Below are 17191 nucleotides of genomic sequence, written 5' to 3' on the forward strand. Positions count from 1 at the left end.
TTAAAAAGCAAACTCTGCTCATCAAATAATATCAAATAAAATTAACCACTTTAAATTTCAAATAATAATAATAATAATTATAATATAATTATTACAATAGAAACAGTAATAATAAAGTGTACAATACTGTAATTTGACTTTTACATATATAAGTTCATACATTTGTGTTTAATTGCTTTATTATCGTAATTCATCTTAACTAACAACAATATATATTACGATCTCATTTCGTTATTGTTTTTTTTTATTATCATTATTAATTTTATATACTCATTTTTTTGTTACTTTTCATCATTTTCTACACAATATTTATATATATACATACATTTTATTGTTTAATATTAAATATAACTTCACATAACATTTTTTTTAACAATTTTCTCGAATAATATGACTGCCCTAATAGTCAAGACCAAGTGCAATTTATTATCCTCAAGTTTTATTAATTTTTTAAATAATTTAATTATTAACTATTAATTATCAATCAATTTGTTGACGCTTAAGCCTCTTTATAGACCACTCGATCTCCAACAATCTTGAACAATCTGCATTACAAGACCATACGGAAATTAATTCGTTTATTTTTTTTTTTACATACTAATTTATTTACTTCTTTTCTCGTTTTATTTTTTTTTTTGTCAAATATTCATACTGTAAATTATTTATATACGAATAATGGATAAGCGTAATGACTCTGCTATTGATAGTGTAATTGCCTACCTGCGGCTTTTTAAAAAAAATAATAACAATATAAATATAAGTAAACTATTGTACAATGTATATAAATTATAAATTAATAAATCAATCAATCAATTAATTTATCATTTAAATGAGCGTTAAATTAAACCATAATTTTATGAATTTCATTTTATTTTTAACTAAAAGCGGGAACTTTTTTTTTTAAATTAAAGTCAACTATCAAAGCTAACAAAAAAAGTAAAAATAAAATTAAGTTTAATTTAAAAAATGAATGCGGGTCCAACGGATTACTCATAAGCTGGTGCCTAATTAAATACGTTATCATTAAAATTTCAAGTAACAAATTTATTTAATTATTTATTATTTGCTATTAAATAAAATAAATAAATATAATTATTATTGTATATATTAGTTAATTACTTTCATGGTTTAATAAATATAATAATTAAATATTATTGATGACTTGGTTACTTGAAATTGTTGGCTGTTAATGATAACGTCTATCATGCAATTCAGCGTCGAATAATTAATATACAATTATTGTTATTATTATTATCATCAATCGATTATCATTATAATATAAATAACTCTGTAATATTATTATAATAATTATCATTTCACGCATTTATTTAACAGTAGAGTAAATAGATAATAGAATAGAGTGAGATATTTTTTTTTTATTTATGTTTAGGTTCTTTTATCCTGATTGAAAGCTGCAATACTCCACACATTTATAGTCAACAAAAATATCTGTTATATTTTATTACTGTATATACTTTTTAAATATTTATTTTTTTATTGTATATTTTTATTTGTTTGCAAGTCTACTCATGCTACTGAAAATGCAGTCAGATTTAAAGTACTGAAGAAAATTATTGATATAAAAGAAGGAGAGATGATAAATATTTTTTCATTCAATGGATGAAAGATTAAAAATAAATATATATTAGACTGTGACAAATAAAATCGATACTTTTTTCTTGGGTCATGTGACTTAAAAAAAATTTGGGTATCAAGTAGGACCTTCATACTCGATTACAAAACGCGCGCTCGCTAGTCTGAGATACAAAAATAAGAGGATGTTTTTGTAATTTTTTTTTTTCAGAGTACCTTCGGTTTTAAAATTCTTAAAATTTGTGACATTATTAAGCATCATTCCAAGAATATTCTGCTAAATTTTCAGAAAAAAATATTGAAAAATAAGCCAGTGGTAGTGGGGAGAGACGAGTCACCTCAAAAAAAAAAGTCTTCATGCCGTAGGCAGGATAACTCATGACTGCCTCATCTGAAATCAAAAAACCAAAAAGATTTCTTTGGTACATAAGTTTATCTTAGATTTGAACGAAGGATTTTTTTTTTTAATAACTACTTATTTTTTAATTAAACAAAAGGAGAAATTTTTGGCAAAAATCAGAGTTTTTTGATTGCACCTTTACCGAAAATTCAAAAATAGATATTTTGTTTATTCCTTCGTTCAAATCCAAGATAAACTTATGTACTAAAGTAATCTGTTTGATTTCTTTATTTCAGATGAAGCAGTCATGAGTTATCCTGCCTACGGCATGAAGACTTTTTTTTTTGAGGTGACTCGTCTCTCCCCACTACCACTGGCTTATTTTTCAATATTTTTTTCTGAAAATTTAGCAGAATATTCTTGGAATGTTGCTTACTAATGTCTCAAATTTTAAGAATTTCAATAACGAAGGTACTCTGAAAAAAAAAATCACGAAAATTTGCTCTTTTTTTTGTATCTCAGACCCTTTTTTCCCTTAAATAACTTTTGAACGGTTGGATTTATCAAAACATTAGAAGAGACCCTTTTTATAGAGCGATTAATTCTCTACAAAAATAAATTATGGTCAAAGCTTCAAAGTTAAAAATTTTTCCCATGTTTTTTAAACGGGAAATATCATTTAAGTGTGCGCGCGTTTTCTAATTGAGTTGGAGGCCCAACTTGATACCCATTTTTTTTATGTTACAATCAACGTAATTTCCGTATGAGACCAAAAAAAAAATCAATTCTATTTGGCACAGTCTAATATATATATATATATATAAATGATTATTAAATAGACACAGGAAGAGTAGAATGTTACAGATAATTTATTAAATTTAAATAGGCCATCTTGTGATGCAAAAATGCCTTCTAAAATAATTATTTAAAATAATAGTGTTATTTAATATTTATATAGATATATACTAATGATTGATTGCATATCAAATGCATCTAAAGCGAGTAAAATATTTTTAAAACGCAAAGATGATTTAATTGCCATTACATGCTACAATATATCAATTGGATTATTTAAAGATTTTTTATACTTTTATAACTTTTTTTTAAATTTATTCATAGAGACTTTGATAATTAACCTGCAATTATTTACTTATCTATCAAGCGATAGCGTCGACCGTAAATGGTTATAGTCAGGGAAAAAAAAAATGAAACTTTAACTTTAACTTTGAATTTACAGATGAAATACTTCAATAACTTTGGCAGTGATTTAATAAATTGGAAGAAATTTAATGTAAGACAAAATAAATATTTTTTAAAAATATATATGAAAACAAATTAAATTTGATTGTCAAAAATATATTTTTAATACTTCTACTGTTTATAACTATTGGTATTATTATTTATTTATTTTTTTTTTCATTGACTTTAACCATTACGTTTAAATATTTTATGGTAATTGTTATTATATATTTTGGTTTGCCTCTTACCCACTTTTTTTTACTTACTCAACTAGTTATTTATGATTAAATAATAAACTTAGTCCTAATAAAATGTATGTACTACGCAATCCCGTTCAGGTAACTGACGAACTTTCATTGAACCGTCTGCCCCACACGAGAATAAACGACCAGCTGAATCTACATGCAATTGTGTCACACCCTGAAATTATTTTAATTAACATTAATAATTAAACGAGAAACCTGCAGTCACTAGGTGACTGCCCAAATATCACTACTAAATTTATAAAATACGCAGAAAAAAGGATTTCTTGCCGCAAAAAAATTTTAATTTGCACCAAAAAATTTTATGCAGTATCAATTAAATACAAAAATTGTCTTGGGGCGAGAAAAGATTTTTTTGGTCAAGAAATAATTCCTTGCACCAAGTAATTTTGTCTAGTTCGAAATAAATTTTTGTTTTCAATTCACAATGCAAAAAATTTCTTGGGGTAAGTAAAACTTTTCTTTAGGCGAGTAAAGATTTTTTGTGTCAATGAATCCTTTTTTTTTCTATGCACACTTTTTTGGCTTTGAAAAGCTTCCTAAAACCAAAAGGGAGTATAAAAATCTGTCATTTTGGAATAAGTAATGCGATATAAATAATATAGCTATATATTCAGTGACATTCGATCATTTTTAGTGACAGAATAATTAAAGTATTAATTTATTTAAAGAAAATAAATACGATCGTCTTTTTTCTCGCGTAATTTAAATGTAATTCGAATGATATAGATAAATCTATTTATCTCAATACTTGGCAATTAAAAAGAGTTTAAAGTATGAAAAGGCACAAATTCAAGTCAAGACCTGTCTAATGATACCAATTACAATAACATTAACTAATTTTATCATATAGATATGGCGGGAACAAAATTTTCCTTATTCTCTTAATAATATAGATTATATAAATTTGTTTTATATTATTAATTACCTGGCCAATATTTTTAAAGAAACTTGATCGAGGATGTTCACCGGGAAAGGAATACAATAAAGAATGTACAGTGAGAGCCCATACCTGTAAAATAAAAATTTATATTTTTATATATATTTTAAATGTAAATAAATAAATTAATGAATTGCAAGATATAGGTAACAATTACTTTTATATCTCCATCACCAGCTCCACTAACAAAAAATTCTTCCTGTGGATCAAGTGCCAGGCACTTAATGGCTGATTCATGAGCTTGGAATCGATGTCTCTGTTGTCTTTGTCGTACATCAAAAATATTAATATCACCTTTCTTACCACCACTTATTAATAATTGATGCTGGGGTGCAAGAATTACTGAACTCGCTCCCTGATCATGACACGTAAAACCTTTAAAAAAAATTAATTAAAATAATTATTGAGGATAAGTTATTAAATATGTATTGTATATAAATATCAAACCTTGGACGAGTGATTTATTTTGTGGAAGTAATGTATCCCAGAGAGCGACATTACGCCCCTCAGAACCGTGCCCTGCTGTTGCGACAAGACTGCAAGCTCCCAGGAATACAAAGTCAGCAGTTACTTTACTGTGGCATTGATAATTCTGTAATTAAAAATAGTAAATTTAGTGAAGATTTAAATTTTAAATAACAAATTAATGTAATTGGTGATTTGCTTACAAAGAAAGGTCGCGCTGTTCCTTCACGACACGCGACTTGGAATAAACTGAGATGTCCATCTGAATCGGCTACTCCAAATTTATTACCGTGTTGTGAAAAATGTACACGTGTTACTTTAGCAAATGTTCCAGCTGGTCTGGGAGTTGATACTGCTGTTTGATGGCCCCATTCCCATAAAGATACAGATCCATCTTGAGATCCAGTTAAGTCTAGATATATATTTCAATTATTATTATTATTTTTTTTATAAAAATAAATAAATCATGGTGACCACAGATTTTTGAAACTGAAATTCCCTGACTTTTCCAGGTATTCCAGTCAAATAATTTTAAAATTCCCTGACCGTATGTAGTAATATTGAATCATTGGAAATATTTATTTAATTCAAAATAAAATGCTATAAGTCAGTTCAATAAATAATCAATCATTGTCGTTAAATGAAACATTATTTTATTATTTGTCAACGTTCATAGGTTTTTTTTATTTATTAAATGAATAATTTTTTATTTTTTATTTTAAATCCATGTTTTTATATAACTTACTCTGTAATAAAATATAAATAAATTTTTCATTTTCCCTAGAATAAATTTCATAAATAAGAACTTTTTATAGAATATTAATAAAATATTAATCAAGTACGCGAATAATAAATATAGTGAAACTTATTAGTTCAATACTTATGTATACTTTTAATGTTTTTGGTTTTTTAACTTGTCAATATGCATGTTAACAGCTTGAAGATCTTGACGATTGGTTTCTACTAAGACTTTTTTTTTCTAACAGCCTTTTAAATTCTAACTGCTCCATTTTTTCGCTATTGGAATCAATTTCTACTAATTTTTTTTCAAGATGACATTACAATCGCGTTCGCGCCGTACCACTTTTCGAACAGTTTCGACAGAAAAAAAAATTTATCGGATTTTTTCAGTCAAAAGAAAAGAAAGTAAAAATTTTTCTAGCTTTGTGACGAAATTCCCTGACTTTTCCCTGATTTTTCCAGTATATTTATAATTCCCTGACATTTCCTGGTTATCCAGAAATGTGGCCACCATGTTTAGTGTTAGTAAAACATTTACTTAGTTGTTTTTTAATTAATTATGCAATAATTAGGATTTATGGGAACGTAAAGTAAGTTATGATTATAATTAATTCAGGGAGATTAAATATTTTAAATTAGAAATAATAAAAAATTCAAATTTATTGTGATAAATTATCAAGTAAAATAATATTTTAAATTTAATACGAGACGGGAAAGTCGATGGGAGACGAGAAAAAAAAATTTTTCGATTTTTTTCAATCAAAAGAAGAGAAAGTAAAATTTTTCCAGCTTTGCGATAAAATTCCCTGACTTTTTCCTGATTTTTCCAGTATATTTATAATTCCCTTACATTTCCAGGTTTTCCAGAAACGTGGCCACCATGTAAATAAGAAATTCAATAAATCTACTTACACAGAGGTAATAATGGATGTGCTGATACTCTTCTTATTCCATCAATTTTGTGCTTGAGTATCTGATAAAAGAAAAGTTTTAAAAAATTATATAAATAATAATTAATAAAACAAAACAAATTAATTTCAATAAGTATTTAAACATCAACATTTATTGTAACAATAAAAATAAATTTTCAAATTTTAATAAATCGACGAAATTAATTTGTGAAAAATAAAAAAAAATTCAATAAATAACAAAATGGCATCGTGAAATACCGGTAATTACATGCGAAATAATTAAGATAATTAAAACTATTAAAACCATCACAAGCTCAATCAATATAAATAATTATTTCAAAATAATTATTTATTAATAACTAATTAATAAAAAATAATATATATCTGTTTTAATTTTTTTAAATTTAACCAATTGCTTGAATGATTTTTTTTTTTTATATTAATTAACACTAAATCCATTGCATGCTTAACAGTTGTGTAATGTAAAGAAAATAATTTTTAAAACGAATATTAATAGTAACATTAACATTAACAATAAATATTATATTACAGTGTACAAAATTATTAGGTTGTTTTTTTAAAAAAATGAATAATTGTGTCAGTTAATTACGTTTAATTATTATTAATTAGAAATTTATTATGCAAAATGTAAGTGAATGTTAATTAATTGATTTATATTTTTTTTTCGGGCAGATTGCATTTTATTTGTGGATTTGAGTGATGATTATGATGATGATGATGATTAAAGCTAATTAATTAATTAATTTATTTATTTAACGCCACTCGGCAATTAAAATAAAATAGTATATTACATACCTAGGCCAGTAAAATAAGAAAAGTCTCAGAGCACATGTAATTGTTGGCCGAGGCGAAGCCGAGGCTGACAAACATGTGCTCTGAGGCTTTCTTTTTTACTGGCCAAGGTGCGTATACTATTTTTCTGCTCGACGAAGCCGGAAAGTTGCAACTTCGTTTAGGGCAGCGGCCCGAAAGTTGCCACTTTCCGGCCGGAGGGCAGAAAAATAAATTAATTAATTGAGTATATTTCTATATATATAATAAATAAAAAAAAATAGACTAGCTGATATCTCGCTTGTTTACTAGTAAACCATGCCTGCAATCGAGAGAAAGCTTTCGAATTAACAATTATCTTTTTCAAAGGATTTTTAATTTAATAATTAATAAATTAAATGAGTAAAATACTTTCGATAAATAAAATATTACAGATAAAAATGTATCGGGTAAGTCAACTAATATATGAATGGTTAAGCTCGTGGATTTTTAAAGAAAACTGATAAATTTTGCATTGTTATATTTATATCAAAATAATTAAAAAATAATAATAAATGAAAAACAAAAGGAACAACTGAGAAAAAAGTAACATTCCTACTTTTAAAAATTTTATTCGAGTTTCAAAGATACAGTCGAACTCCATTAACTCGGATTCCATTATCTCGGAACTTCCCCTCAATCTTGACCCCAACTACGAGCTACCCGGTCTCCCACCCGATACTATACATTTGTATGTCTCTATCTATGTTTATCTATATATCATTCATGTAGATGTAAGAGCGCATGCGTCATAGTTTCCTTTTAAGGAAGAAGGGGCATCCGTTAACTCGGAAATTCAAAGAAATTTCCGCTCCTCCGTAAACTAACCGTCCGAGTTAATGGAGTAATTGTCATGGAAATTCAATAAACTTTATGAGTTTTACGTGTATATATATTTTTTCACATAATTTAACATATTAAAGCATAATCTTTTATGAAAATACAATGTGATAATTTAAAAATATATATTTTATGTAATTAGTCAAGATATTGAGTTGGATTTTAATTAAAAAAATTTTTCAAATACTATAAGATAAGAAACCCAGTAGGCCAGTACCCGATCAGGGAACTAGTACCCGATCACTCATGTGTTTGTATATATATATATATCTACCAAATTTTACTAAATACAGATAAACAAATACACGGAGTAATCGGGTACTACTGGTCATAAAGTATTGACCCTCCATTTAAAACATGAATAACTTGTGTTTAAAAAGATCGCATCTTCTACACTGTAAAAAATCACCGGGGTAAGTCCAAGCGGTGTAGGTGTTAAAATTATCGGTGTTAAATTTACCCCCGAAAGCGGTGTGAAAATAATGCCGCTACCGGTGTAAATATTCTTTACCGGTGTTAAAATATTTTACTTTGTGAATATTTTTACTTACTCGATCACTATACTTATTAATAAATGATATTTTTTATTAATTTTCATAAAAAACTGACATTTTTTGTGTTTTATAATCTTTAAAGTTAATACTCCAAGCGGACGCAATTTACTCCGCTTTTACACCGGTTACCCCGCTTTTACACCGGTTTTACTCCGATTTTACACCCGTTACCCCGCTTTAACACCGGTATTTTCAACACCGGCGAATCACTCCTCCTACACCGGTGTAATTTCATTTTTACACCGGGCGGAGTTAAAACGAGTCCATTTTTAACGCCGCTCTTTTTACAGTGTACTCCTATCAAAAATTTCAGAAACCCAAAAAATTTTTTACCCGATATTTAAATAATTGAAGGATGAAAAACGTGGTTTTTGGGGGTTTAAATTTAAGCACCAACTTTGGTTCCCTGATCGGGTACTAGGTCTTCTACCTTATTAACATATTTTTTAAAAATCTTAATTAGTTTTTGATAAATATAAGTTTATTAGTCTTGCTATGAAATTTTTCGTACTTAAAAATTACTAATACTTGAAAAGAATAAAAAAAATTTCAACAAAAATTGTAGATTTTCATATAACTACAGCTTTAAAATTCCTATTATTGAAAATTAATTAATTAATGAACAATAAAAAAAACAATTATTCAAATGATATAAAATAAAATACATTTTGATTGAAATTTTCATGACATGTATGACATAGAAATTTAAATTGTATAGATAAGTCAGTTTATCCGAGTAATTTACTTGAATTTTAAATAAAAATTTTCAACGCCCGGCCTAGCATTTTGATAAATTCTTATATAAGTTTTTTATTTAAATTAATCAGAAGTTCGTTGCTTTTTAAATATTAACAGTGAAATTTATCAAATTACTTTCCATTCAATTATTGGGGGTCATCCATATATTAGTCGAGTGACCCAATACTTTTAAAAATCTTCCGTAACATAAATATTTTTTTCATATTAAATAAAAAATATGAAATAAAACAAATTTAAAAATCCTTTGAATTTGAATATAATAAACAGTATAAACGGACAAATAACTGATGAATATGAACAATATACATATTTATAAACAAATATATGATTGTATAAATATGTATATATTAGCACTAGGAATGGCTAGGGTCTTGTTAAGATGTTAATCTCACCGGCTTCAATAAGTGTTTACTCCTATCAGCGACAAACTGACAGAAGCGCAGGTCGTGGGAGCCAGGAAAAGCGGGCATCCCCTTCATCTGATCGAGCGCGTGAGCCACCAGGTCAATGTGACGCAGACCAAGTTAGATGTTAGGCAAGCATTGAACAAGCAACATTGTCTCCATCACCACTTGTGCGTGTTTAATACAACCCCAATATCAAACCCAATAAAATTACCCTATAACTGTTTTTTTTACGGCCCTCCCAAATTTAAAAATCCTTTTTTTTTCTAGTACTTTGAATTACAAATTTAGACTATTGTTATTCATTTTATTAAATAATATATAACTGATCTGTCAATAATGATAAATTATATTAATATATGATAAATTATTCCCTCGTGATATTCAATGTATAGTGCACCCAAGGGGTGAGGCACAATGCTAATTGTAAAATAGTTTCTTTTTTTTTTTTATTTTCTCTCGAATATTTTGTTTGTTTTCATGCATTTATGTGAATTATATTCAATAAATTATAAATATATTTATATAAACTTTACATTTCACATCCGAATTTAGCAGTACACAATGATATTGTTTTTTATGTAGAAAAAAGTTGTTAATAATGTCGTAATTATTTACAATAAGTAGCTGCTTGTATAAAATTATTTATTTGAATATTTTATAAGTAAAATATGATTATAATAAATAATTACGATATTAGTTGATGAGTGACTCCGCGTCGACACAATATAGAAGGAAACAAAAATATAAATTGTAATGCAAGTTAAAATTTTTAACGAGCATTTAAATTAAAATTAAATTATGTTGTACTAAAATTTAAATAATGGTATTCAAAATTAGTTAATATTTCTTAAATTTTTCAAACAAACTTTTTTTTATTTAGTTTTAAATTTAATTGCAGTGCGTTAAATATTTTGTGACACGGAGATTAAAAATTTAAGAGTTAAATTTGTAATTAAAAAGGAAAATTTTTTTTATTAATAATTTAAATTAGAATAGAATGGAACTATTTAGTACGAAAATTTATATTTTCAAAATTGTGAAAACAAATAATTATAAAGTTCAAATTTTATAATTTTTTTTTGTACACAAATAGATTTTTATTTTAAAATATATGGAAAGTTCAATGTTTTATTAGAAAATAAACTTTTTTTTTTAAATTATTAAGGACAATTCAAAAACAGTTTAAGCATTAATTGAAAAAATGGCAACGCAGTTACACTTTCGCCGAGACACAGATTAAAAAAAAATATTTACAGTTGATATCAACTAGGAGTTAAACGAAATTTGGAAAATAAATTTCAGTAAAATCTTTATATCAATTTTATAATTTGAATTTAAAAATCTTGTTGGCTAAAATTTATTTACTAAATTTCGTTTAACTCCTAATTGATAACAACTGTGAATTTTTTTTCTTAAATCCGTGTCTCGGAAATTGGAACCTTTTTTTAATTAATGCTTTAATTTTTTTGAAATTAATTAATAAAATTTTAATACTCTTGTTAGTTCAAGGTATCGTTAGTACATTTAAATGTTCTTAATAATATAATTATGTTTTATTTTGAAAATTTTAGCTGATAGCCAATACCGCGGAATCACTCAAATAATGAAGTAAATAAAGTGAAAATGAAAAATGGAAATTATAATGATTTGAAAATGATTAAAAAAAATTTTTTTAATGAATAATTTTAGTGATAGAGAAGTAGAGAAAGAAAATATGTTTTACATAATCGTGTAGTGCAAATTAATGATGTTGACAAATAAATAAATTTTAATAATATTAATATATATTAGTGCTAAATTGTTAAAACGGTGTTCAGGTAAAAAAAAAAAAAAAAAAAAAACAGAAATTATTGTAAAGCCAGCTATGATTTACAAAGAATATCACTGTGTGTACACTCTCCTACGGGATTAATGGATTTAATAGATAGAAAAATTACATTTAATAAATATATATATTATATATCTTGTTATTAAATTATTATTTATTTCTTTGTTGATTTAATATTTTACTGATTAAGTGTAAGTTGTGTTAAACCGTGAGATTATTACGTTAATTAGTATTAATATTTATAAATAAATAAAAAAATAAATAAACTTACCACGCTTGCTCCACGTCCACTCTGACTAGCAATTCCTGATTGTGGTTGTGGAGTATTTGGTAATGGATTTTGTGCTAACAATGGTCTATCAGCAGCCGTCTGCGTAGAAACAAAAAAAAAATATTATTAATATTCTTACCGAAGACAAAGGGAAGAAGCGGGGGCACAGTCAGGCCCCTGAGAAAAAAAAAGTCAATAGTGAAAACTTTTTACACTGATTCTAATTTTTGTTGTAAGGTAAAAGACCCAGTACCCGATCAGGGAACTAGTACTCGATCACTCCATATATTTATATATCTATATTTAGTAAAATTAGTAAATATAGATATACAAATACGGTATCAGGCGTTTTGAGCACCTGACAAAATATCCCCGACAAAATATCTCCGGACAAAATATCCCCATGAAAAGAAAGCAAAAATAGTGAAAGTGGCAACTATTACATAATAATATTATGTGGGATATTTTGTCCCCATAAATATCCCCATGAAAAGAAAGCAAAAATAGTGAAAAAAGCCAAAAAAACTGACACAAAACTGGGGATATTTTGTCCAGGGATATTTTGTCGGGGATATTTTGTCAGGTGCTCAAAACGCATGGAACCATACAAATACATGAGTGATCGGGCACTAGTTCCCTGATCGGGTACTAGGTCTCTTACCTTAGTTCGACTATGAAGTAAAATAAAAAATGTGGGAAAAAATGGACTCATTATAAATTGAAAGAAAATGAATTAAATTAATTTTACTTTAGTAAACATGATCTAGAGATAAGATTTTGAATTTAAAAATATAGATTTTAAAAAAGCATGTTATTGTATATTAATTAATATAAAAGTGATTTACTTGTATGACTAAGAAACTAGTTGGCTGAACGGGTTCTGGTTCAACAGATTTATTTAAATTAATAATATCAAATTCACATTCATCTTCAAGCCACGATGGAAGTTCTAATAATAAGGATATATCCATTTCTTGTACTTCTCGTGGCGTAGCTAAAGCCATTAATCCAGGATTAACCTAAAAAATTATCGATTAATAAATTTATTATTTTTAAAATTAAATTTATTTTCATGATACCAGCATCGAAACTTCTTCAGTGTCTACAGCCAGTCGAAACAAGCTAATTTCCAGTCGATGCTGCATACAATTACTAGCGAATTCGTAATTCACAAATACATGCATACAGCGGGCAGAAACATGAATGCTTCTTCCCAAGGGAAGAAACACAATTGTTTCTGCCGGTGTTAGTTAGATTTAATGTTCATTTGCAGCCTTATTGCTCTCATTTGTTTGCTTGTCACTGCACTTTACTCATTTCATTTTTGAAGTGACAGTTAATTAACCAAATAAAATTAATAAAAATGAGTGAAAATAATATTTTTGTCTTATTTACTATCTAATAAGTGACCGCAAATCACAGATTTCTCATCTCTAACAGTTCTCCGCATCATCGGCTTGAAATTAACTTGTTTCTTACTGGCTGCTGACACTGAACTTGAAGTTCCGACGCAGGTAATCATGAAAAATATTGTGTGTGACTCAGGACGAAACACGATTTCACTGCGGGTGATGTCAGCCAACTTCACCCTGATCTAAAATCGTCTTGTTTCATCCCTCGTCACACAATATACTATTTCATGATACCAGCATCGAAACATGAAGTTTCAGTATCTCTACAGCCGGTCAAAACAAGCGAATTTCAGTCCAATGCCGCGAATTAATATTAGCAAACGCGTAAATTGTGAATGTCTTTAGTCAGCGGGCAGAAACAAACTTGTTTCGTCCCTTTGGAACAAACAAATAATTTTCCTGCCCGCTGGCTTATGGCTTTCGCAGTTTAAACTCTGATACTTGTCTTTTGTTTAATAGCAATTTCAGACTATTAATTTTATTTGTGTAAATGACAGTTCTGACTGTGATTAAGTTTTACAAAAATGACTATAAATAATAAATAGTATTTATAGTTTCTGCTTAATTATAAATTGCAAATGACAATTTACGCTTACGCTAATAGCTGATCACACCATTGGTCTTAAATTGACTTGTTTCCGACTAGCTGCTGACAATGAAACTTTGTTCCAATGCAGGTAATCATAAAAAATATTGTGTGTGACTCAGGATAAAACACGATTTCACTGCGGGTGATTTCAGCCAACCACCCTGGTCTAAAATCGTCTTGTTTCATCCCTCGTCACTCAATATACTATCAAAATAAATTTACCTGATTAAGGCAAAAGGCACTGATACTATCTTGTTCTTTATGAATAATCCTAACAGGCTCAGGAAGACTTGTCGTACCACTATCACTTCCTTTATCTTCACTACCATTACGTGTCGCGCTATCAACAGCAGACTGCGCATTTTCCATCATCGCTGACAATGAACGATGCTTACCAAATACCGCACGAATGAAAATATCTTGAACAGACTCTTGCCTTACCAGATAACACCACAAACGGTTAACTGGAGCAGCACTCGCAAGACGTGTATTAAAAGGCGTGTTTTCTTTTTCTAAAAGTGCGCGATATTTATGAATAGCGGGTTTGCTAGGTGACGGATTAGGATCAGGTGTACATCCAAGAATATAATTTGCCGGCGGTGGTCCCTTGGCATCTAGTTCTTCTCTGAGTGATTCTTCCCACTGTGCAACAACACCCAATACCGCGTGTATAAGTGGACTGCTCACCGGTAATTCTTGTAACTCAATACCAGCAACATTTAAAAAATCTTGGAGCTGCTGCTTAAGTATTTTAACAATAGCCAATCTCATTACACACCAGCTGTAACCATTTGAATTTAAATGCTCAGTATTGTCCTTTGGTTTACTCTTTGGTTTAGCATTCGTATCAAACACATCTTCTTCTTCTTCCGATGACCCAAGATCTGATACTGCCGAGTCCGACGAATCATAGTCTATTTCATCAGCATATTCGCTTTCGATTCTTGGCTTCATTAAAAAATATGATACCATACTCATTTGCGGTGATACAAATTGTTCGCGATATGTCGGTTTGTCTTCTTTGATATTCGGTGTTTGTCCAGTGAACTGTCCCAATAATTTCATATTTAATTTAACACGTTGTTTAGTCAATGACGTCATTGTATTCCAAACACCACCAGCAGCAGCTTGAATATCACCGGAAATACTGTCAGTGCGTTCAACAACAATTGACGCACTGTCATTACGGTTAGTACTTGCAATACGTACTAATTTTTTAACACCACCGCCAAATAAACATGACCACGTGTTGTTGTCAAAGTGATGACCCACAAGACGGAATAGCAAATGACTGTCACAGCTTGCTAACGCATAGACAAAGAGGCTCATGTATGTAGAGACAAAGGACTCGCACAGAAGTATATTTAGCTTTGGTGTGTCTTCGTCTTTCTCGCGGGCCAATAGAGCACGAAGATTCGTAACTCCAGGCCACTTGGACGGTGGAGTTGTTATTGTTACAGTTTCGTCTAATGAATAACGACGCGTTATTTTATTTGACGCAACCAAATGACCTCCGGAGAACGATTCAACTTCGGCAATTGCTGGAAATATTTCTGGTTGTTGATTTTTTGTTGTGTCGGAATCACAAAGCGATTGATAGATACAAGAACTCAAGGCTACGGTTAAATCACGCAAAGTAAAAATTTCATAGTAACAGCCGTTGTTACTCAAAGTTGGTGGGCTACGTAATTCTACGAGTGTTTGAAGCATATCGTATGCGAGAGACTGCAAATGTCTTACTGGATCTGCAACAACTGTTTTATTACAAGCGACACTTGCACTCAGAAGCGGCAAAGTTGTTGGGAAAGGTAAAGGACTTAGTAGTTGTTGCTGGGTTTTTTCTTGCTGTAGTTCTTGAAGTAGTAAAACTAATTCCATTCTTACTGATGCTAGTCCACCTCCAGATGCACCGTGTAATGAACAATAAGACAACATCGTTCTCAATAATGTTTCATTAGCTTTTAACCATTTTTTTCGTCTTGCTGCTCTTTGAACTTTAGCCTCAAAGTCAAATTTTTCAGACAATAAAATTTCGTGCAACGTTAATTGTTCACCGGGTTTGTAAGGTCCGACATCTTCACCCATAGTACCATCATCTGTAATTAAAAAATTTAATTTTCATGCATTTAGAAACCCAGAGCTGAAAATTGATTAAATTTATGTGCAATTTAACGTCAGTCTGTACAGTCGTAAAAAAGTTACTGAAGATCAAATTAAAAATTAAATTTGTAGCGAAACTATAGATTTTATGAGGAAATGTTTGAAATAAAAATTATAGGAAATTTTATTTGCTACAAAAAAGGTCCTGAGGTTTATTGACGTAACTCTGATAATTTTGAAGTTATAGAGAAAAGAAGAAATAATTTAATTAAAATTAATATATTTAAATTTAGCTTCTCACTTAAATTTGTAATTACGTCGAAATAATTGCATGTACGTAAAAACATAATAAGACCTTTTTAGTTGAGAATTTAATTAGCTATTAAATTGTTCATATACATTTTTGTCGTATTTGTAATAGTTGAGTTGGAATTTTAATTTTTTAAAATAAATAACCCTGATAGTCAAGCTGACGACAACTTTCTGCAGCATTTTGTCGCCAAGTTGGTCGCAAAAACTGGCATTTCCATAAGTTGATGGCAAAAGTTGGCATTCCATTAGTTGACGGAAAGTTGCTTTCAATTTTCTCAGAAAATTGACGACAAGTTGCGGCAGTAGATTGTCGTCAACTTTCTGGGAAATGGATACTAACACAGTATATGATTACCTTCAAATCAATTATTTAGAAAAAATAAGGCAAGTTGACATTCCATTTTTCTATAAAGTGATCAATGGTTACATTGACTCTCCGGAAATACTCGGCAGTGTTACAATTCTATTCACAACATCTCTACTCAAGGGAAATAGCTAAAACTCTACTCCCAACTTTACTCAGCCTCAACTCTACTCACAGTTTTTTTTTACTCAGGTTTATTTATTTATTTATTTATTTACGCCAATCGGCAGTATACATAATATTATTTACATATTTTTAAATTTATTTTAAAGAAAAATATTAGTAACTTGAATCGATTAACGCTTCAAAAGGTACAAAATTATTGTACTATATGCTAATCAATTAGAACATAATAATTTTTTGTAATCGCTGAAAAAGATGATGGAGATACACTGAAGAAGGTTTAACTCTATTAGTTATATCTTTACTCAG

The 17191-nt window shown here is 28.7% G+C and overlaps 1 protein-coding gene across 6 annotated transcripts in view; it reads right to left on the bottom strand.

The window, feature by feature from the left end:
- Positions 1-621: 621 nt before the first annotated feature.
- The window catches only part of LOC130669705 (dmX-like protein 2), a 30706-nt gene continuing 14136 nt past the window's right edge, over positions 622-17191 (bottom strand). For 4 of the 6 annotated variants that reach the window (XM_057472765.1, XM_057472751.1, XM_057472743.1 and 1 more), the window contains 10 exons: positions 14206-16079; positions 12828-13001; positions 11983-12081; positions 9869-9955; positions 6494-6554; positions 5044-5252; positions 4823-4967; positions 4533-4750; positions 4364-4447; positions 622-3592 (listed from right to left, as the gene is read on the bottom strand). In XM_057472765.1, the coding sequence (XP_057328748.1) occupies positions 3476-3592; positions 4364-4447; positions 4533-4750; positions 4823-4967; positions 5044-5252; positions 6494-6554; positions 9869-9955; positions 11983-12081; positions 12828-13001; positions 14206-16079 (3068 nt within the window). In that variant the 3' untranslated portion in view covers positions 622-3475. The remainder of the gene's footprint in view (positions 3593-4363; positions 4448-4532; positions 4751-4822; positions 4968-5043; positions 5253-6493; positions 6555-9868; positions 9956-11982; positions 12082-12827; positions 13002-14205; positions 16080-17191) is intronic. The other 2 variants (XM_057472775.1, XM_057472758.1) reach the window with 1 other exon arrangement.

This window comes from Microplitis mediator, chromosome 1 (genome assembly GCF_029852145.1).
Source record: "Microplitis mediator isolate UGA2020A chromosome 1, iyMicMedi2.1, whole genome shotgun sequence".
Classification (NCBI taxonomy): Eukaryota; Metazoa; Arthropoda; class Insecta; order Hymenoptera; family Braconidae; genus Microplitis; species Microplitis mediator.